The 23,548-nt window shown below is 34.7% G+C and overlaps 1 protein-coding gene across 1 annotated transcript in view; it reads left to right on the top strand.

The window, feature by feature from the left end:
* Positions 1-2,683: 2,683 nt before the first annotated feature.
* pnt (ETS transcription factor pointed) overlaps positions 2,684-23,548 on the top strand; it is a 325,531-nt gene continuing 304,666 nt past the window's right edge. Inside the window, 2 exon segments of the mRNA XM_074179758.1 lie at positions 2,684-2,851; positions 22,402-22,527. Of these exon segments, the coding sequence (XP_074035859.1) occupies positions 22,402-22,527 (126 nt within the window). The 5' untranslated portion in view covers positions 2,684-2,851.

Here is a 23,548-nt window from a genome sequence, read left to right as displayed (position 1 = left end):
ACTTTCAATGGAAGATAGCACAAACTGCTATTTCAAGCATAGTATTTTAAGCCCTACATTGTAAGGCTCAGGATGTGGAGTGTACTCCAGATCACTAAGCCTAAGAATTAAGTGGGGAATGGGAAGAAATATCAGCATGGTCCAAACAGAACTGGCTGGTATCTCAATCGCCACAAAAGAAATAACCCAGAAAGGAATTTCTGGCAAAAACATAACAATCTGCACTCTCAGCAGACAAGCCCTATTAGCTTTGAACAAACAACGTATAACCTCAGGACTAGTACTAGAGTGTCACCAAGACTTAGCCAACACCTCGGTAGATAATAACATTATCCTGAGGTGGGTTAAAGGGCACGACAGGAGTGAAGGTAATGCCGACTCTTAGCGGAAGGACTAAGGAAGCGGCTGGACTAAGAATTTTAGAACCCAGTGGCACCTACGTCCTGATGCGGAACTAGTCAAATGTTACACCCATGCTCAATCCTTAAAGAGATGGGATGGAATCAAAGGATGTAATCTTGCCAGAATCACCTTGGGCGACACTGGGAAGCTGGCTCCGAAGAAATATCTGGGGATGACCCGAAAAAATCTACGCCTAACAGTAGGTTTTCTGACTGGCCACTGTCAACTAAGGAAACACCTCCATAATATGGGGCTAGTGGACACACATCTATACAGGATGTGTGAACAAGAAGATGAGACTGTCAGGCATGTCCTGTGCGAGTGCCCGAAGTTATCGTCAATAAGAGAGTGTGTGTTCGGCGGGTCTTGGCCTACATCTTCCGATATAAAGGAGATGTCTCCCAGTGACCTGTCCACCTTCCTGGAAAGGACAGGATGGACAATGACCTAGGAGGACAACTCCTCGGGAGGATGTACAATGGGTCGCATGTGGCCTAAGTGCTGGAAGTGTAAACTGGAAGTGTAAATATCAACTTTTTAACAAAAGATCTGACTCATGTTTCAAAAACTTTATTAAAATATCCAAATAAATATGAAAAATATAGTTAGTATTTAAAGGTGAAACTAAAACCACTGGCGTAGAATGAATCCAAAACAGGCACTTTTCCCAAACACTAGAACTGCAATACTATTCTTGTAGCGCGTCTCACCAACCAAGTTGGAGTCTTCAAGAGATGAAGAAACATAGTTTTTAAGATTACTTGCAATATGCAGTAGTAATGTTCCAAGTGTATTAATGCCACCCACTTTATTAGTGCTTTTTCCTTTACGATATTGTGGGAAAACTTGGTGTGTATACTTACATTCTAGAGTTGAATGAAAAATACTGCTTCCGCCAACGAACACAACTGTCGGCAACAGTAAAAAATCGAGTCTTCAGTGTCGTAAAGCTATGTTTCTTTCAAATTTTGTTTCTTTTTTGCCTTTTTATTGCTGCATGCAAAAACTTGTGGCAAAAATGGCGAATTCTACTACAGATGAGCAATGAAAACTCGTTGATTTGTGTCTGGTAGGTAGGCACCTCTTGTTCTTCCATCCGTTTGATGCATTTGTATTATTTTTTTATAAGTAGTTATCCGCGGTGTAAACCGCGGAAGTAATTTCTAATATTAACATATAAGTAAATATAAGTTAGAACACATTTCTAAGTAATATATAATCGGTAATGGCGGTAAAACTTTCTGTTTTATTTTATCTTTTACTTCAAGTCAGTTTTCACAATGTAAATAAATGGAAGCGTTCATACATCACACCTTATTGAAGTAAAAGTTTGATATATAACAAATGTGGTGACCACAACCAATCTAATCTAACCTATCTTCATTTATGAAGTAGATACACCTTAAATCATAAATTAGTAATAGTTTTATAATAAAACCAGTTCATGAATGGAACGCTATTTATAGCCATCTTATCTTTTATCTAATTCCTGGAAGGAATTATTTGATGTTGATATTATTGTTTTCATTTCTTTAATAGGTAGGATTTACCGCCATATTCATGTAATGAATAACAATTAATCAATACACTGGGTGACAATGAAATTATTGTAAGAAATTTGAAATTCGGAATGAAAGTGTAGTTCATTGAAGCCGATATTTCTAACAATATGTAAGTCAAATATATCATAAATGTAGAATGTAGATATGTTATTTTAAGATCGTTCTACCTCTTTTCGGTGCGGTGTGGACCTCTGTGTATTTCAATAGAACTGGCAGCGCTTACTTATCGGCTATCGAAGGACAGTTACAAATTAGTAGGTAATCGTTTTTTGGTTGATCTTAATTGCGTACATCTGAAATATTTACAAATATAAAAGATGTGTAGTATTTCATATTTCCAAAATTTAGAAGAAAGTAACTACCTACAATAAAAACCCTTTCTAAAGATGTGTAGAGTATTCACAGGATTTTCTTTCATATATGTACCTACAAACTCCAAGAAAAAACCTGAAAACAAATACTTATTATGTTTGTTGTGTGCTCAAAAAATCATTTTATTACCATTATTTGATGTAATTGACGAACTTTTTCCAAATAATTTGCAGCAGACCATGCACATTGATAAACCTAGTGACGTTGTGTTATTTATCAAACGGTAATAAAAAGGGCAATAATAACACATCTTCGCGTGATAATATTCCGAGCGAAATCTAAAGTTAGATCCCCAACCGAATCCCTCTCTGTCGAACCACGTTCATCTTACCCCCTCTCTCGGCGCTCGGGTTCATTCATCAGTGGGCTTTTGAGTCGTTTGTGTCGTTTTCCACTTGTATTCTATTCATTACGCGTGTTTTGTGCAATTTTGTGACAGTTCCCCCTGTGAAAACGTGAAAATTAAGTGAAGTTCTGTTGATCATCCATCAGGCGAGGCTCCAAGTCAATGAAATGTAAGTTTCCGAAAGGTTAAGAGAGGTTAAGTTCAGCTGTGTTTATTTTCTAACCAAACAAACGGAGTTGAGACGGTAGATTTAAAGTTCTCGAATTTGAAATTCAATGGACATGATGTATGGTCTCATAATAGTTACTTGTTGTTCGTTCGCGAATGTTTATCATTTGCATATCCATTCATCAACAAATCATATTTGAAGAATAAAAAAAACAGCAAAATTAAGTCCAGAACGGTTGAGGAGCAAAGCATGCTTGATATGCTGTTGAACCCTTCTTCCGAGAATTATACATAAATCTAGTGATAGATGGATGTTCTGGTAGGTGGGAATTGTATCTGCTCTGAATTGTTTACCAATTTCATTGTGTATTTGTCAAACATTCAAACATTAATTTGCCTACTTTTTCAATTTAAAAGTGAAATGTCCCCAATTCCAGTGAATAGGTGGTTTGAATTGTTTAACAACAATCCATTATTAATAATTGAATCATCAAAATTGTGTATCATATCTATCATGCCTTCTAGGTGAGTAAATCTAAGATTACCAGAAATATTTTGTTATCTGATAAAATATGAGTGATAACGGTTGTTTCAATATCGGTTTGAAAGGAAATGATGTTTATTCATTTTCATCATCATTTCTGTCTATCATTTGAATAAATTTTGCTTTTGGGATATAAAACTCTGTTGAGACATATTGTTTACTTTTCTTTAAAATTGTTTTTCATATATCTACCTATAAAATGTAAAATTTTAACTCGCCATGGCTAATTCAAATTCATCCAAAAGAGTCCAAAACAATACATATGCAACAACCAAATCTTTACAAAGTTTCATGACAAGTTGATAAATTCATGAGTTCAAGTTATCAACTACATTTTAGTGTACTTGACGTCTGTCTAGTAAGGTAAGATTCCAATAATCCTTAGCTCGACTTCTGAGGGTGGTTGTTCGTAATGGGGCTATAGTTTGTTAACAGTAGAATAGATTTTGAACAGATGTCTAGATCATGCCACACATGAACAACGTTATATATGAATTTTCTCACATTTTTTGTATAAAGATGGAGAAAAGCTTTTTTCCCAAAAACTAATTTTTCCTGAAAAATACCTATCTTCCTTTAAATTTGAACAATATTTCTGTGGGTGGGATTGAATGTAATTAGCGTATGAATGTCTTGACAGGAGTAGATTTATCTCATGCTTGACATGAAGTCATAATGTAATGAATGAAATGAGAGCTTCGTCTGTAATGTTATCCAAAAAGGTGTTGATGAGGTAATAAGACAGGCGTTTCACTCCGAAACTTCGAAGTACGCAATTAAGGATGATAGTGTTCTATGTAAGTGATTATTTTTATCGCAACTCTTCCCTCCAAGTAATAACGGACTAAGTATATGACATGAAAGTTTATATGCACACGGGGCAGTGTGTTGATATTTGTATAATTGGTTGTGCATACAAAAATCAGTACACTGCCCCATAAAGAGGTTATGTTTTATATTTTACACTTTCGTACCAACATAAATTAGTGTAATTTCATTGGCCTGTTAATTTTCTCAACAAAATTATCAACGATACTCATGTTTTTTTCATTTTTATTGAAAAACAAATAGTTAAAATATTTTTTTATCAACCCAAAACTTCAGGTTTCCAACCTGGGTTTTCTTTGGGGAATTCTAGGTTCAGAAGCTTTGGCTGTACGTTGAAATAAGAGCGGGCAACAGCTAGTAATTTATATTTTTACTTTAAAAATACAGTAACAAAAAAATATGCCAATTGCATGAAGTAATGAAAAGCTTCTAGAATCGAATTATATTACCTATAAAGAAATTCGCAAAACTAACACAACCCTCAATGGCGACGTCTGCCCTCACGCGCCTGCCCGCGTTCGGTGCTTGGCAATGGCGCTTTATTGCTTAAACCGCCCCTCTACCCCCGCGCATCGTCCCCCGTCGTCTTACTGTAGACGCGTCGCGTCTACTGTAAGACTACATAAAAACATAAAAAAATCACATAAGAGATAGATATGTGCTATCGCGGACTTTTATTTAGAACTATTCAAGATAAACAATCTTACGGTACATCATCTGCATGTAACTCCAACGGTATAGGCAGCGCACGCCAAGGTAGCTCTCAGAGAGCAAGAATTTTTCCGACTTACTTAATACTTATCGTTATATTATGAAAGAAATTACACTACAATGTGTAATATATCATATTTTATGTCATACTAGTACTATGTTGCTGTATCGCAACGATTATGGACATACAGGATTGCTTACTTCTGCGATTTTGTTAGAAACGTCACGTGGTCTCGTGACGTAACAGTGGTGACTCTGGATTGATTTGGTACTGCACTTTTAAATTAAAATAAACAAATTTTAGGTAAATCCCTTATTAAAATATTATTTTTATATAGGATTGAATACTTAATATAAATGGATTACTAAGCAAAAAAATTTCTTTTGTGGATGTTAGGGCGAGCTATTTTGCTCTTTTTAAAAGTAAGAGGTTTCATAACTTTTTTATTATTTTCGTGAAAACGGTAACTCCCACAAAAATTTTATTTTTTATAACTTTTTGTTCCATCTTTTATAATAAACGCTAAATAATCAAAAATATATATAAGTAATAAATTGTTTATAGTTGTAACAAATTTTTTTATTTATCTGACAGAAAATATATGATACGGTTTTTACTTTATCTGACAGAAAATTCATGATACGGTTTTTACTTTTCATTAAGAAAATGAGAAATTTAGATAGAATAATTTAACTTAAACTTTGTTCCATAAATGATGAAATTGACAAATCTACAATTTAATATATATAATCTACATTAGAGCAAAAAGGAATTACTTTATCCACTAAATATATTTGAATTTTTTTTGCATGAATGCAGAAAAATAAATTTAAAGGACTAATATATTACTTTATTTAATTTTCGATTTTTTTTCTATTACGAAAATTGTTTAAATTTTTTTTAAGTGACCTATTTTCGTCAGCCTTTAAGTTATTATATTTCATTCTGATAATAGTTCTCAGTTTGCAAAATTCAAAAATAATATTTAAAGGAAAATCTTCTCCCTTTTTGCAGTTTTTTTTAATTTACGACGCAAAGGCAAACCTATTAAAAAATCATATTTATTTTAAGCAGTAAACGAATAGAATAAGTTTTTACCTAACAATTTATTTTCAAGGTCTCGTTCATAATCATTTTCTGAAAAAAGTTCAGAACAAACAAATCCAATTTTGAGAGTGAATTTAACTAAAATTTACAAGGTTATTAAATGGTTAGACAATTATTGCTATTACTTACAAAAATGTGAATATTTCCAATTTTTACCTTAATTTAATTTAAAAATGTTCAAAAAACAAAAAAAAGTTCCACAATGGCGAAAAAGAAACCTCAAAACGGAAGAAAATAACAGAGTCTTATATGGCGTCTACTCACTACACCAGTTTAAAAAGAGTCCAAAAGCACAAAAAAATACGACTTTCACAATAACAAACTCAATGTTTCAGAAACCTAATTGGTATAGTTAAATAAAAATTTAATCGAAATATACAAATACAATGTAATACTGTCCGAAAATGATCCTCAAAAAATGTTAAAATAACACACAGTCTTATGACAGCTACTAAAAGTGTCACGAATGTTACGTCACATCTGCTCGGCGCTTGTTTAACGTGGCGATTTATGTAAGTAAGCAATCCTGTATGTCCATGATCGTATGTATGTTTTGACAGAATCAGAATCAACGAACTTAGGCGTGCGCATCGTTATAGAACAGTCCTTTCAAAAACTTTTCCTACAGCGCCATCTAGTGGCGAGTTACAGAAAAATTGGTAGCCTAAAAACCTTCTCTATGAAAAATTACTTATATATGTGAAGTTTCATCGTGATCGGTTGAGCGATGTAGAAGTTTATCACTTATCAACCAACCAACCAACCAACCAACCAACCAACAAACATCCATTTTTATATATTAGATGAAGGTATACTGATATCATATATAATTCTGTAATGAAAACTTGATTTCAAAAATGTTTTTTACTGTCAATTTATTTTGATGTCAGTGTCTGCCAGAAAGCGAGCATTTTCTTGAGATTTGTGAGATTTCACCTGCCTGTAGCCCCATCTGTTAAGTATTTATGAAGATAAAATAAACTGCTTAGGACATATATCAGTTAAAATAAAAAAAATCACAAATTTAATGCTTGCTGCATTTCAACAACATATATCACGTGTGTGTATTATTTTGGTATTACGAGGCATGATTATTATTATTTCAATATTACAAAAGAGCTTAGAGAAACAGTTTCAGGCAGTGTAGACAAACTCGCCCTCCATAATTATATTACATCTCCCCAGTTTGCTGTCAGATATAATTATCCACCAATAAAGTTGAAAATACGAGGCGTAAAGAATTCATAAAATCATAAATTGTATTATGGTGACTTTGCATTGTTACGATATTGGGATAAAGAGAACAGACGTCTATATGTCTGAGGTCCTCTAACAGTACCCACTTGTCGCCGCTAAATTAATAAAGATACGGAACCATTAGGGGTGGAAGTGGGTAATATAACTAGAGTGTTGGGATACCTGAAATATAGGAGATTGCACTTGGGTTAACAGTTTTCAAGTTGAAACGTTTTTGAAGGTATAAGTAATTTTATCCTGAACATGTAGCATGTATAGGGTCTTCCAAAAGGGACTTCTAAACTTTGACAATTGATAACGGCCATCTTCTTGAAGCGACATATGTCAAATGAGTTGTCATTTATTCAGTCTGTTTTGCCAAATCACTATGGACGGATTTAACATTTTTTTTAATAATAAAATACTTTATTGTCATTAAGAATAAATCTTGTAGACAAAGCTTGTGAGAAATAAATACAAATGTAAATATAGAAATATAAAATGTAAATATAAAAACACCTACAAAAAAGTAAAGTTAGAACATACACTATAGGTAGTTCAATGCCGAAATTTTGTATCAACATGGTCGTGTACAAACTTGTTTAAAAATATTATCAACACTAATTTAATAGACATATAAACATATTATATACTTATACATTATTATTAAACAACTTGACCCCATTGTAATAAATAGAATTCTTCACCAAATTTGTTAAAGGAATTGGCAATTTCAACGCGGTGGAACGGGTGCTATAAGAATGGCATGAAGCCTTAAATAGGGAGATATTTTTGTAAATGAGGCAAACCGATTCCAAAATGAACAAAGCAATCACTGTTAAAATCTTTTGCTCATCGAATTTGTGTCTGCACGAATCATGAGGTTTAATCTTACACATATACCTGATAGTCCGTTTCTGCAGTACTAATACAGACAGAAGTGCTGATGAATTGCATACTCCCCAAAACGGTATTCCATAACGTAGGTGGGATTCAAACAGGGCATAATACAATACACCGTTCTGGCAGTTTTGATTCCCAAATTTATTGAAGTTACTCTCATTGCATAACATCCAGAACAAATTTTACTTTTAAGTTGTTGTGAATGTTGTGAATACCTAGAAATTTAGATTGGTTCTCGTTCTTGATCACTAAGTTATCACCAAATGACAGGTCATAAAGATCACATCTTGTTTTAGTGATATTGAAAGAAAGCAAATTAGCATCACACCACTCTTTGATTTTTTTCATATCAGTAGATATTGCATTGGGTAAATCATTTGAGTTTTTGTTGTTCTACAATATAGTCGTGTCATCAGCGAAAAGAGTGAAATTTCCAGAAATGCTCAAATTGGCAATGTTATTGACATATAATGAGAATAAGATTGGTTTTAAAACTGATCCTTGTGGAACACCAAACAAAATTTCCTTTTTTTTTCTGAAAGTCCTGTTGTTCTTACCATTTGATTCTTCCCTGAAAGGTAACATTCAAACCAGTTGCATTTTTATTCTTTATTTTCCTCAAAATTTCTACTAATTCACTGATACTTGTATCGTACAAAGTTAGGTTATCCTCAATTCTGACATATTCAAGATTTAATAAGGGATCGTAAGGTACCACTATATTTCCACTAACGTTTTTTATCAGGACTAAGTGATATTTCCACTGTTTTTATTTATTTTCCCGTAATACCACTGATAGCAGACCATGCTTCTTTCATTTTATTAGTTGACTTACCGATTTGGTTATCATAATGGATTTTTTCCATTCAACAACACACGCGAGTAATAAAAAAATGGTTTATCAAAATAGGTGATGTTCGGGCACCGATTCGTCCATTTTACGGTCGCCATAATTAATATTTCGAAATAAATTTCGAAATATTAATCTCTCCCAACTACCTACACAGTAGGGTATGGTAAACGTCTGTCGAAAAACAACTACTTCCCCAGCTAAAACCACGCTGAATATAATTCAATATCCAGCGTAGTTTTAGCCGGGGAAGTAGCCCTACTGTGTAGGTAGTTGGGAGAGATTAATATTTCGAAATTTATTTCGAAATATTCATTTCCCTATACTTTTATTTAAATTTAAAGATGAAGGAAGCGCTTAATGAAAGACCCTATACATAATTTTTAAGGTTGTCTCTTCGATTGAACATGATTCAAACACTGTTTGGAATTATTTGTCCTTCAATATTACCAAATATGAAATGAAAACGTTTTCCAGAAACTGGAAAATGGAGGATCGGCTCTTTATTTCACTCCACTATGATTTTATTTATGATATTGTAATGTATTCGCGTCTTCTTTAATTTCATTTATTTTTTTATCCGTTATTTATGTGCTTTTATCTTTTATTTATGTCTTATTCAAGTTCTTTGCTATTATTGAAAATGTGAATTTGAAAAGTTTTATGTATATGTGTATATTGATTAATTCAATACTTGTTGTGCAAGTCCTATGAATGATAAATGACTTGTTTTGAAACAATGATTACATTGCCGTATATTTATACATATTATTAACAATGTACTTAATATTAAAAAGTATTACCGATTTCAAAGATTTGGAAATTTATTTTAAATTTCGACTTTTATTAATCTGAATGATGTTTGTTTGAAGGTGATTGACAATGTTTCGTGATGAATTTCACTAGTTCGGACTTCCATTGTCTATTATATGAAATGATTTGAAATCCCTGAAACAAGTAAAAAAGAATAATTAAAAAAAGAATAGTTGAAAATAACAATTATATTAAGCAACAATAAACCTGAAATGAAATGATAGTAAAATAACCTACAAGTAAAAATATAATAATTGAATAAATAAAAATTAAAGGAATGCAAAAAGAAAATAATAAAAAAAAAAATAAAAAAGTGTAGAGATTCCAAGTCACGTTAGTTCACGACGTTTCGATTGTTGGTATCTACAATCGTCTTCGGGTGATGACTGGACTGATTCCTCCGAGAGATGACTATTTTATAGGTCGTTGAAATACTTTCACTTTCTCTACTTTCCATTTTCCGCTTCACTGATTCCGTGAGAGATGACCAATTTGGCGGGAGTTGGTCATTTCTCGTTTGATGATGGGTTTCCATATGTTTCGTATATCTACGCTGGCCTGGCTGAATACGTTGTTGGACAACATGTATGCGGCTTCCTTAAATTTTCTCCTGAACCAATGTTCCTCTCTGTGCAAGATCTCAGCTTGGGACCACTCGATGTTGTGTTGATGGGTCCAAACATGGTCTGCTATTCCTGATTTGCTGGTTTCTCCTCGCTGTGTGTGCTTCTTGTGCTCGGCAATGCGAATATTCAATGGCCTCTTAGTTTCACCAATATAGGATTTTCCGCACTCACAGGGTATCCGGTAAATGCAATTCTTGGAATCGCAGTCCGCGTTTGGGGGCCTGGTTTTCGTGAGGCTGCTACGGATAGTGTTACCGGATCTAAAACAGGTTCTAATGTTGTACTGTTTTAGATCCGGTAACACTATCCGTAGCAGCCTCACGAAAACCAGGCCCCCAAACGCGGACTGCGATTCCAAGAATTGCATTTACCGGATACCCTGTGAGTGCGGAAAATCCTATATTGGTGAAACTAAGAGGCCATTGAATATTCGCATTGCCGAGCACAAGAAGCACACACAGCGAGGAGAAACCAGCAAATCAGGAATAGCAGACCATGTTTGGACCCATCAACACAACATCGAGTGGTCCCAAGCTGAGATCTTGCACAGAGAGGAACATTGGTTCAGGAGAAAATTTAAGGAAGCCGCATACATGTTGTCCAACAACGTATTCAGCCAGGCCAGCGTAGATATACGAAACATATGGAAACCCATCATCAAACGAGAAATGACCAACTCCCGCCAAATTGGTCATCTCTCACGGAATCAGTGAAGCGGAAAATGGAAAGTAGAGAAAGTGAAAGTATTTCAACGACCTATAAAATAGTCATCTCTCGGAGGAATCAGTCCAGTCATCACCCGAAGACGATTGTAGATACCAAAAATCGAAACGTCGTGAACTAACGTGACTTGGAATCTCTACACTTTTTTATTTTTTTATTATTTTCTTTTTGCATTCCTTTAATTTTTATTTATTCAATTATTATATTTTTACTTGTAGGTTATTTTACTATCATTTCATTTCAGGTTTATTGTTGCTTAATATAATTGTTATTTTCAACTATTCTTTTTTTAATTATTCTTTTTTACTTGTTTCAGGGATTTCAAATCATTTCATATAATAGACAATGGAAGTCCGAACTAGTGAAATTCAATCTGAATGATAATATTAAAAAGTGTATCATCAGCAAACACGTATTTGGTGTTTCATTATTATATATTGTAGCACTGATGACGTTGTATACAGTTTTATTAGATCTAATCTGGAAAATGTTTCAATTATTTGGAGCCCAGAATACAGTGTGCGGCACCAAAAACAAAATAGATCGAATATCTCGAAGACATTTTTCTTGAGAAAAAATGGCAAAATCGATTTTCAACGTTTTTCTCTTAAAGTCATTCAGACTATTAGACAAAACTTCAGTGTCGCATAAATCAGGAGTATATGAGTATATAAGAGTATATAACTATATGGTTATTGCACAAAACTTCATATTGGTCAAACTGGGAAGGCTTTTCCCAAATGAATAAAATAACATAGACGTAGTTTCGTGAATGTGAAGACCAATCTCACATTTGTAAACCTTTTTCTCGACAGGACAAGAGTTCAACCACGACTATGATGTTTTACATTTGTAGGAGAAAAGGTTTCAAAGTCAATCATAATTTGAAATACAGAACAGATATTTTTCCCGCAAGAGGAGGACAAAATGAAATGTTACATAGTTAAAAAAAACAATATGTTAAAATCTGTTTTTTCGGTAACCAGCTGTCGCCCCCCTCCTTCAAGGAACGACATTACTCAGAAGTCGAAACTTGCGCGAGCAAAGGGTCAACAGGGTTTTATCACTCAACGTGCGATTCCTAGCACGGGAATGGATTGATTCCTTATATAGTTTTCTTTTGATGATGTGTCAAATTCTAAGGGCAATGTTCAGCAAGGAGCGGGGGAGGAAGTATGACAGTTGAGGTTATGATGGAGCGATGCCCCTTTTGGAGTAAAATCGACCTGTTTTTGTATTTTCCCAGTTTTTTTCTCAACAAATGTGTCTGAAAAATCTGATCTGTAGAGTAGGGAGGGTGAGTGTAGGCTCATAGTACGTAGGCCACATGTGACCCATTGTACATCCTCCCGAGCAGTTGTCCTCCTAGCTCATCGTCCATGCTGTCCTTTCCAGGAAGGTGGAGAGATCTCTGGGAGACATCTCCTTTATATCGGCAGGTGTAGGCCAAGACTTGCCGAACACACACTCTCTTTGGCAATCTTGAGGTGTCTCACGGTGGCCCCCGCGAAGGTTTTAGAAGGTGCAGCGATATTACCGTCGTTGCGCGGCTTCTTCAACCTTCTTGGGATTCCCTCCGTGAAGGTGCACAAGTGAGGGAGCTTTCCTGTAGGGGCAGCCGGTTCGTTGCCTTTATTCAAGGCAGAGCTCTTGGCGCCCGCCGCAGGAAGTGATCTTGCTGTTGGAGGCGATCTGCTACGTCCAGCTTCATTCCAAGCGGTAGATTGGGGTGGACACTTCTGTTCATTCCCAGCCACCGCCTTATATTGAGGTGGGCACTTCTGTCCAGCATCGGGATTGGTTTTCGTTTTTGTTGTTTCTGTTTTTCTGTTGTTTCATTCATGCGTGTTCCCACGAGTAGGAAGGGAAGAGTTGGTCACCTCCGGCAGAGCCCAGCATTACCAAAGGTAGGCTGATTACAATGAGGTTTCGCTCTGTTCCCCAAGGGGATCGTTTGTGACCGCATATCACCCTGCGGCCATTCAGCTGTCGGCACGATTCCTTACACCTTAGCTTGGGTAGGCTGGTCCACGGTGGCATGTTTTGCAAAGGCTTTTGGGGGTTTCAGTTCCCCTCACCCTACTTACTTCTGCCACTGACCAGGAGTCCGGCACACGTAAGGCCCACATTGGCCTTACGTCCCGGACAGGTTCTCCAGTCCCCTGCCCTTTCCCCTAACCGCCACCTGGGGACGCGCCCGATAGGTAGCCCAACCCACGAGGTATCTGGAAGATATTATATCTGTTTCGTTTTCGGTATCGGTATATCCTAAGACACAGACGTGTATGTCAAACATTGCTACTTTCGCACAAGCACTGCCCTTAGGATTTTCCTGTAGTGCTTGTGTTTCGTTCTTAAAAATCAAAGCTTATTGTTAAATCATCTGAAAATGGAATTTTTAACAGGTGATGATCGACTGTATTGTATGGGAAACTAACTGACTGTTATAAAGAAACAACTATAGCTGAGGCACCAGTCAATCTAATAATAACACTGACGGAAGCAAGAAATTCTTTGGAAGGTTCGAAATAGATGAACATTTCAATCTAGCAGTCCACTATTATAATATTCATGCAGTCATTGTTCACTATGGTTCTGGCGTTGAATTTGGTCATTATTACCTCTTGTACAAAGACGAAACGGACTGGTTTAAGTTTGATGATAGTCGTGTCACGAAGTGTTCTGGCGATGCCTCTGGAGACACCCTACATTTTGTTTTATAAGAGAGAGGACATTGGTAAATCAAGATCTTCAGATGATGTGGTGCTGCATGTTTTTTCGGGTTTTCCTGCAGCTGAAAAAGCAAATGCGCCACTGGAATTTTTATTTCGTTGTTTTAATAAATGTTCCATAGGTACTTGGCTACCCGTCTTGAAGAAAAATAATGATAATAACGAAATTGCAACAGACTAATCTGTTTAAAAAAAATTTGTTCAAAATCTGTTTTTCCGTTAATCTGAGAACACTTTTTACTGTATCGAATGTATGATCGATATTGACAGATATCACATTTCAAAACTTTTTTGGCATCTGTCGAGAAATTTTGAAAATATAACAACTTGATGAAAAAAAAACTGCAAGTGCAACTTGATTTTTTTCACTTCCGAAGACAGAGGTAGATTTTGGCTTATGAAACATTTAGATAACTATCTATACAATTTCTTAGCTCTTTTTTTCACATAAAAAACCAGTAAATACAATTTACTGATGAATAGTACATTTCTCTTTGCTTAATGAAAAATACTTGTGAAGTAACTTTTACCCTTTCCTCAACTTTATAAATGTCTCCATTTCAATTTTAATTTTATCAGATTGTGGAAGGTGAAAATCCGCAAATAGGTTTACCAAAAACCTATATATATATATATATATATATATATATATATATATATATATATATATATATATATATATATATATATATATATATATATATATATATTATTAACATAATCAGATATAGTCATTAATGTCATTTATTGATTAGATACTGTCGAATCAAGTGCTTTGCATCCATTAATCAATATATCTCATATAATCATAAAATTCAATATTCGACTTGCTGGTTTTTCGTTCAGTAATAACTGCTCATTATTAGTTATTAATCGCTAACGTAAATCTGAAACGCACTATTTAACAATCAGTTCCAACATAGCTTGCATAAGCTCCAGACAAGTCGTAAGATGCTCCTCATATTTACTCTGATAGTTCAAATTTCACAACATCCGCTGAAATTGTAATAAAACTCTTGTCGAGCGATGTACAAAGAATCAGAATTCCACCTTAACAAAAAAATAGTAGATGCAAAGCGTCCTCATCGAAACTATGAAAGTTTGTCCTTTGCTGAATATATTTCGAGTTAGTGTAAATGACTCATTTATAAGAAATTTCCAGGGTGTGTATTCTCATAAAAGCCGCAAATCTTGAAATCTATTCCGTGCCTGAGGGGCAGTCAGTCATTATAGGGGTACTTTACAGCGTTGCCAGTTGTTCACTTCTAATCTTGCAGAACCCTCTTGAAATTTGTTTTCTTTTAGGATGTTAGTTTTGGATAACTTTGGGTTATTTCTTCTTGAAGAGTAGTAAAATAAATGGTGAGCATAAACGCATAAACATCTGAATAATCTAATTATCAGTACCTTGTTGTATTTATTGATTTATTCTATAAAATAAGATGTATTATTAGAATTTTTTCATATACTTAGTTTTCTTCAGACGTTTTGTTTTCGATGTTACGGAATGTAGTCCGTTTCCGTTCTCAGAACCTATAATTATAAAAAAAAACGTATCGATTGGAAATATATTAATATATTTTGAAAGGCATCAAAAGAATAAAATGTCCAGATGTATCTGTATCTGTAGAGTAGGGAGGGTGAGTGTAAGCCCACAGCACCCGAGGAGTTGTCCTCCTAGGTCATCGGTCATCCAGGAAGGTATCCAGGTCACCGAGAGACATCTCCTTTATATCGGCAGGTGTAGGCCAAGATTCGCCGAACACACACTCTCTTATTGACGATAACTCCGGGCACTCGCATAGGACATGCCTGACAGTCTCATCTTCCTGTTCACACATCCTACATAGATGTGTGTCCACTAGCCCCATATTATGGAGGTGTTTCCTTAGTTGACAGTGGCCAGTCAGAAATCCTACTGTTAAGCGTAGCTTTTTCCTGGTCATTGCCAGATATTTCTTCGGCGCCAGCTTCCCAGGGTCGCCCAAGGTGATCCTGGCAAGATTGCATCCTTTAATTCCATCCCATCTCTTAAGGGATTGAGCATGGGTGTGATTTCTGGCTAGTTCCGTAATTGTCGAAGTCATCAGGCTGTAGGTGTCACTGGGTCCTAAAATGCTTAGTCCAACCGCTTCCTTGGCTAAAGGGTCGGCAATGCGATTACCTTTACTCCTGTCATGCCCTTTAACCCACCTCAGGATAATGTTATTATCTACCGAGGCTTTGGCTAAATCTTGGTGGCATTCTAGTACTAACCCTGAGGTAACACGTTGTCTGTTCAGGGCTGATAGGACTTGTCTACTATCAGTGCAGATTGTTATGTTTTTGTCCAGATGTCATATTGGACGTTTTAAATGCTAAATGTACGTGGTCTGTTAAAATATAAGGTGAATGTTCAAATTTCGCGGGCTACGTATACATTCGAATAGCGATTTTTCAATTTTTTTTTATGTTTGTACACCCGTCTCGAATATATGTTCATAGCTTCAGCTGTTTAGCTTGTTTAGTTTGTTGGTAAGAGGCATAACAATTAGAAGTATTTTGCGTGTTCCGCGATGCATCGAGTTCTGTGTAAAAAATGGAATTACGTGCTCAAAAACACTTGAAATGTTGTCAGTGGCATACGGTGATTGTACTCTGAGTCAGAAAAATTTTTACAAGTGGCACAAGCTTTTCACAGAAGGTCGAGAAGATGTGAATGACGGCGCTCGCCCTGGACGTCCCAACACATTAACAACCGATGAAAATGTTGATAAACAAGGAAGTTGTTATGGAGAATCTTCGAATCACTATTAGAGAAGTTGCTGAGGATGTCGGCCTATCAGTTGGCTCATGCCATGCAATTTTTTTCGGAAATTTCGGGCGTGAAGCATGTGGCAGCGAAATTTGTTCCAAAATTGCATGATCATCGCTCGGGAATTGTTGAATGACGTCAATGGTGATCCAGATTTGCTCAAAAGGGTCATAATTGGTGTCGAATCATAGGTATATTATGACATCGGAACCAAAGTCCAATCGTCCCAATGGAAGAAACCAGGAGGGCCAAGACCAAAAAAAGCGCGCCCAGTTTGATCAAATGTCAAGGTTTTGTCCACTGTTTTCTTCGATTACCGTGGCGTAGTGCACCAGAAGTTCTTGCCACATAGTCTTACGGCTAATAAGGAATATTATCTTGAAGTTATGCGTCGCTTGCGAGAAGCAATAGGAAGAAAACGTTCGGTATCGTGGAAAAACAATTTATGGCTTTTGCACCACGATAATATATCTGCTCACTCATCATTGCTTGTTCGTAATTTTTTGGCCAGAAACAACACCGTAATCATGCTTTAGCCACCGTATTTGCCAGATTTGATTCCCTGCAACTTTTTCCTTTTCCCAAGATTGAGAAGCCCCATGAAAGGACGGCGCTTTGTAATGACTGAGTAGATAGAAACCTAATCGCCGAGAGAGATCAAGAACATACCAAAACGTGCATATCAGATCGGAGAATTGAAAAAAAAACGCTAGCAAAAGTGTATTTTATATGAGGGTGACTACTTTGAAGGGGACAAAATATAAATTTAAGTATGAAAATTCAATAAATTGATGGATGTAGCCGTTACTACGTGGTAGGAAATCATAATGAAGAAAAGAGAAATGAAACTTTCTATGTTTTTTTACCACTTTTATTTGTAACTAACGGTACTGCAGTTTAGGCCTATACGGACATTTTCAAACTTATACAATAAACTTATACAATAAAATATTGTATAAATTAAATATTGTTCAATAAAGTTATCGTATAAAATATTGTATAAATTTGAAAATGTCCGTGTAGGACGAAACTGCAGTAACGTTATTAACAAATAAAAGTGGTAAGAAACATAGAAAGTTTCATTTCTCATTTCTTCATTAGGAAAATTCACCTTATTTTTTTAACAGACAGCGTACACACATACGGGATGTTCACCAAATTCAGGTAAATTTTTCTGCCTTAAACCTCTCGCCTCAGCCATGATAACCAGGTACGACCCATTTCTACAGTTTGTCGAAATACTTGTAAAAAATATATTTGAATTATTTCAGTTTCTTGCCTTTTTTGTGGTTCTTTGCTGACAATTTTCATTCACGACACGACTATAAACACGATTCGTGAACATTCAATCCTTGAAAATTTTGAACTGAATATTTGATCAGGGCTCAATACGGGATGCTTTTTTTTCTACATCATTTACTATTCTGTTGACTTAGCCTAACGTCACATTTGGATATTATTTATGAAGCTAACAAACGCCTATTTGGTGGTAAAACAATACTACAATGAACTAAAATTAACCAAAGTATTTAGAAATGACACTAGATGAAAAAGAAATTCAGCAGGTAAACAAAGTAAGATATTGAAAATTTCAATTTCTAATTAGATGATAAAAGATTACAGTAGTTATTAAGGCTATTTGTCAATATACGAATTCCTCGAGTTAGATAACAAGAAGTATATGCAAGAAACTTTAGCAAACGTCTGGCAGAAGAAAATCAAAATATGTGGGGGGTATCAACCAGCTAAATAGTTAGTTTTCTATTCCTTATAAGCATTTACTGAAATGTAGAACAACTGAGGAAATTGGTTTTTCGATGCTTTATTCAAAATATTAGCGTCTGTATTATTTATGCCAGCTCTGTTATTCTAGTCAGTTATTTTAGAAGTTAGCATTTTGTAGTTGATTGGTCTGGATTTTAGAGTTTTTATACTGTGCGAAACTGGTAACTAAGAAAAATGTAGTACTATCTACGATAATTACCAAATTTTCACAAATACTTTTATTTCTACTCGAAGACGCGTTTTGTTAACACTGTAGGGTCTTTGGTAGAACTTTTTAGAAAATTTGCATTGTACACTTTTAAATCTACGGAAGAAGCATACGGTGTTAACAAAACGCGTCTAAAAATAAAAATGTTTGTAAAAATTATGTGATTATTATCATCAAGTAACGGGTCAGTCCATTCATGTAATCTAGAATACCTCGAGAAAACTTACACCGATTCATCGATACAAAAATGAAGAAGAAAGAACGAGGAGGGGAAAAAAGAGACAAAAAAATGTGTTTTTCTAAGAAGCTACTTTGAATTGTTTGAATCAACTCTAGTTCGTAGACCTTCTTCATCCTTTCTTTTCTTTTTTCCTTCACGGTTTTTTTATCTGCAACTACATTTTATTAATAAGCCTAACTATGACTCATCGAATGATCATCAAACATATCACAATTGGGGAGTACTGCTGAATGATAGAAGCCGGTTTATGTTCAAATCTGAGATTTTTTTAAAGCCCTTTCTATAATTCTCGGTACATGAACATTGTTAGTTTTTATCAGTAAACGACTGATATGCATTGTTATTAACTGAAGACCGTTAGTATATATCATTGTTGTATATTAAGTGGTAACTTTCATTCTTTTCTAATCCTCTTCCCTTTTTTCTCTTTTCTCTTAACAACGATACAAAGCAATGCTTTATGTGGCTAACTCTTTATTTGTAATATTGACATTGGTTACTGTAGTTGTTTTTGGCAAATAAATAATAATATTATTATTATTATTATTATTAATACAATAATATAAAATCAGGAAATAGACGGCAGGCAATTGGTGTATACACGTCACATTATATTCTATGAACGAACTATAGTCAATTTATAGAACTACACGTATGTGGAACCGGTTGAAAAATATCGATTCGGCAACATCCTGGGACCGGCAGAACACCCGCCAGAAAAGACAAGGGCTGCCGAGTGAAATCTTTTTCAACAGTGTGCAGACCACCTGTTGTTCGAGCTTTGGTCTCTGGTGCCACCAGCACAACTCATATTTTACCCGATTGGGTTACAAATTTCTAAAAGGAGATAGTGGACGGCCGTTCACATACGTATAACGTTACTTTTACGAGCTAAAATATCACCCAAGTGCCTTTTAGAAGCTTAATTAGATATTATGAATATTGTTGCTGAGGTTATATTTTTTTTGAATTCGGATGAACTCGGGGTGATACAAAAAAGCATCTAATACTCAAACAATCTTCTCTATAATGAATTGAAAATATATTACACCTGGAACGATTATTCTTTAACAAAATTTCTCATCATTACTTTAAAAATAGTCATAATTTGAACCACAATCACATGTATATCCAATTCTAGGGAAGAAAACCCTCATTATCAGAACGTCTTATTAATCTATAGGTCAGAATTGTCACTTGTCTTTATTTAGCACCTCGAATTGTTAACATGATAGCCTCTGATATGAGAACATTATTTTTTTGATTAAAAAAAAATGTAAAAACTTTATGTTGCCGTGTCACGAGTAGTAGGGACAAACATAAACGATTCACATGTAAAACAGTGTTATTTACGTAATATTAATTTATTATTTAAAAATATAAATCTGATATAAAAAAATATTTTATGTTAGTATAATGCCAACACGCGAATTGTACGTCGGATTATCGATATCCGGAAGAAAACGTGTTTTTTATACCATTTATAAAACCTCATAATAATGAGGTTTTATGTAAGAAATGGATACATGCTTCGAGGGGAGTGGATTTAACAGTGCAAAAAATAAATAAATATTCATATGTATGCTCTAAACATGAAATGAATACTAAATTTTTCATAGATAATTACCATTGATTAGAATGAGAAACCTTAATCATTTATTAAATCATATTCATTTATTATATTTAATTAAATTTATTTCATTACCATCTATATTTGATTTAAATTTCACTCGGAAATAAATCTGACATTCATAATTATTTTAAATTTCTTTTATTACAGTTTGAATCTACCGCTACTCTTTTACTAGAGTCTCTATACTAACCTGTCTATTAATTCACTTTTTTCCAGTTACTTTTAAATTAAGGCATGCAAGCCAACGTTTTAATGTTACAACATTGTCATCCTTTTCAGTTGCAATTTTTAGTTTTGCTTCTGTTGAAAACATTCTTTTTCAATTGTACTTTACCATATGTTTATATGAGGATTAGGCAGTGTTTGTCCCTACCGAACTACTAGCGCTGCTAGTGAGTGATTTTTCGTACTTCAGAAAAAAGGTTCATTGGGTTTCGAATTGTTTTTGCATCCACCATATTCTCCAGATCTGGCATCCAGCGACTTCTTTCTGTTCTCAAACCTCACGAAAATGCTCGTTTTTCGAAAAATCGTTGTGTCGCTCTTGAAAGCAACTACTTATATTGAATTAAAAAATTGAATTTTATTGAGAAACTTTTTTTCTATGTTAGCCTAACGAGTTCTTTAGCCCAACCGTTACACCGACTACCGTCGGACCAAAAAATTCAAAGTATAAAAATTGCTCTGGCGAAATTATGTAATGAATAAATGTTCACGAGTTTGAATGTCTTTATTAATCAGTTCCTGTGTTTATTCAGCTTAATTGGATACGATTATTTTCATCGCGGTTATCTTGGAAAAGTGATCAGCCATAGTGTGGGAGTTTGATTTACGGGAGAAAATTTCGACGTGTAATGTTCCAATTAATTTAGGTTAAACGTATACATACCGAGGCACATTCTAGTGTTTTGGCATATATTTCTACAGGGTGGTCCATCTATTTGTAAAGTGTCTCTGGTGAAAATTGTAATCGGTGATATTGGATTCGACCTGGAATAACGAATGAAGGTCAAGTAACTTCTTTAAAATGGGCATTCTCATTTCAGATCCCGATAAATGATTGAGCATTCACTTCAGCGGTTACTTCGACCGTCAAACTAAGTAGGCGACATCTTCGTTTCATAATTCGAAGATAAACGCAGGGAAAACATTGATAACGCCTTAACCATAGTCGCCAATATTAATATAGTCGTTGTTACACAAGAGAAATTGGCTTCTGTAATGTAAATACGAAAGCTTAGATTTACGGCATGCATATATACAATTATTGAAAAAATGTAAATTGAGGATGTGCTCCGGTTGTTATTCTGCTTGGTGACTCCGATATCGTAGTTGGTGAATACGCCTGTCTAGAGAGAAGCAATAACGTACTTCTCACCAATTAATGTATAATAAAGTTGAAACGTGTTTGCAGAAATCATACTATCTTGCTTCACAACAGCACACGCAACATTATTCATCCACTTCGTTAGAAATCTCACAGTCAATTTCTTGAGAGGATTTCAATGAGACCTTTGTAGGCACCAACACTTTTCTTTTCTTTAAATAACCTACCTCACACCTACCTACCTCCTTCAACTATTTGTCTAGAATTATTTTCCAACAATATTTCATGAAATGAGTAAGAAATTTCAATATTGAATGGCATTTTGATATTACCTTTCGTTCCCTTGAATTTTGCATCGCCATCTTACGGCAAAGGTTCTCGAATATCTCCCTATCCAATCCAGTGACGATCGCAAAGTCATTATAAAATCGGTCCCTTATTCTGTTTGAGTTATGTAATGAACATGTAGTGAGCAATTTTATTTTACAGATGGAGTTGGAGTCATTCGATAATTCCTTCGACTATGGCATCGAAGACGAGGATTTCTACGAGAGTCCTCCTCTGAAAATATCCAACCAGCGAAGGGTCACTTTCAGCAAGAAGGTGTTTTTGAAGGTGAGTGATTTTGAATGTAAATGGTCGATACTCGATGAAAATCCATATCAAAACTTACTAATAGGTACAGTTTAATAATAATAATGATGATTTATTATTTACCATAACATGAAATGGATTATGCTAAGTCTTAAAACCAATTGTTCCACACAAACCACAACATAAATAAATAGACATTCTAGCTATAGTTACACCAGAATATAAATAGAACTCAAATATAATTAAGGAAATATTCTAAAAAAAATCGTGTTTCATTGCTTCTCAAATAAATGTTCTTTGACATTTTTTTTGAAAGTGTGAATTGATGTAGAGAACTTGGGAACATCCAGGAAATTGCCGTGAGGAGATATCTTTTAGGTAAATAACCTTTTATACATTTCTTTATTGTGTGCAAGAATATGGATCATGTTTTTTCTCCGAAGATTGACCACACATCTGTCCTATGTATAACTTTTTTATATAAATATTATGAATTTTTGAAGTTTACTGTTTTATAGTAAGAAGAGAGAGCGTGTAATTTACGTCTGTTATATTAACTCAACTATCCCGCGTTCTTCAGCTTATGGGAAATTCTTTCTCTCCTCCTAATGTGATACATCATTCGAAGACAACAATTTTGAACTTTTTGTAATCGACGTATGTCACTACAATCCATACATGAACTATACACAATGTCACAGTGATTGAAATGGGTCAATATCATAGTATCGCTCAACATTTTCCGCACATCCAAACTAAAATATATTCTCTGCTGATATACCAACTTCAACGATGCGTAGGCCTTTCGAATGTTTCGGTAACATGCGTTTTAAAACGTTGTTTAGAATCTATGAGTGAACCTAGATTTTTGCAGCTGTCTCTGAAAGTCAGTATATGAACCCCTAAGATTATCTGCATTTCACTCGAAGCTTCATGTTTTATGAGTATCGCAACTAAATAATACAGCAGAAGATATATTTCAATTTATAGATAACAGATGATCATTAAAAAGATTAAGGAGGATTTCTAAATCACGATTGAT

This window comes from Leptinotarsa decemlineata, unplaced genomic scaffold (genome assembly GCF_025532065.1).
Source record: "Leptinotarsa decemlineata unplaced genomic scaffold, Ldec_3_MD MMD2_tig00026282_RagTag_RagTag, whole genome shotgun sequence".
In the NCBI taxonomy this organism is placed as follows: Eukaryota; Metazoa; Arthropoda; class Insecta; order Coleoptera; family Chrysomelidae; genus Leptinotarsa; species Leptinotarsa decemlineata.
This window is presented reverse-complemented; position numbering and strand designations above follow the sequence as displayed.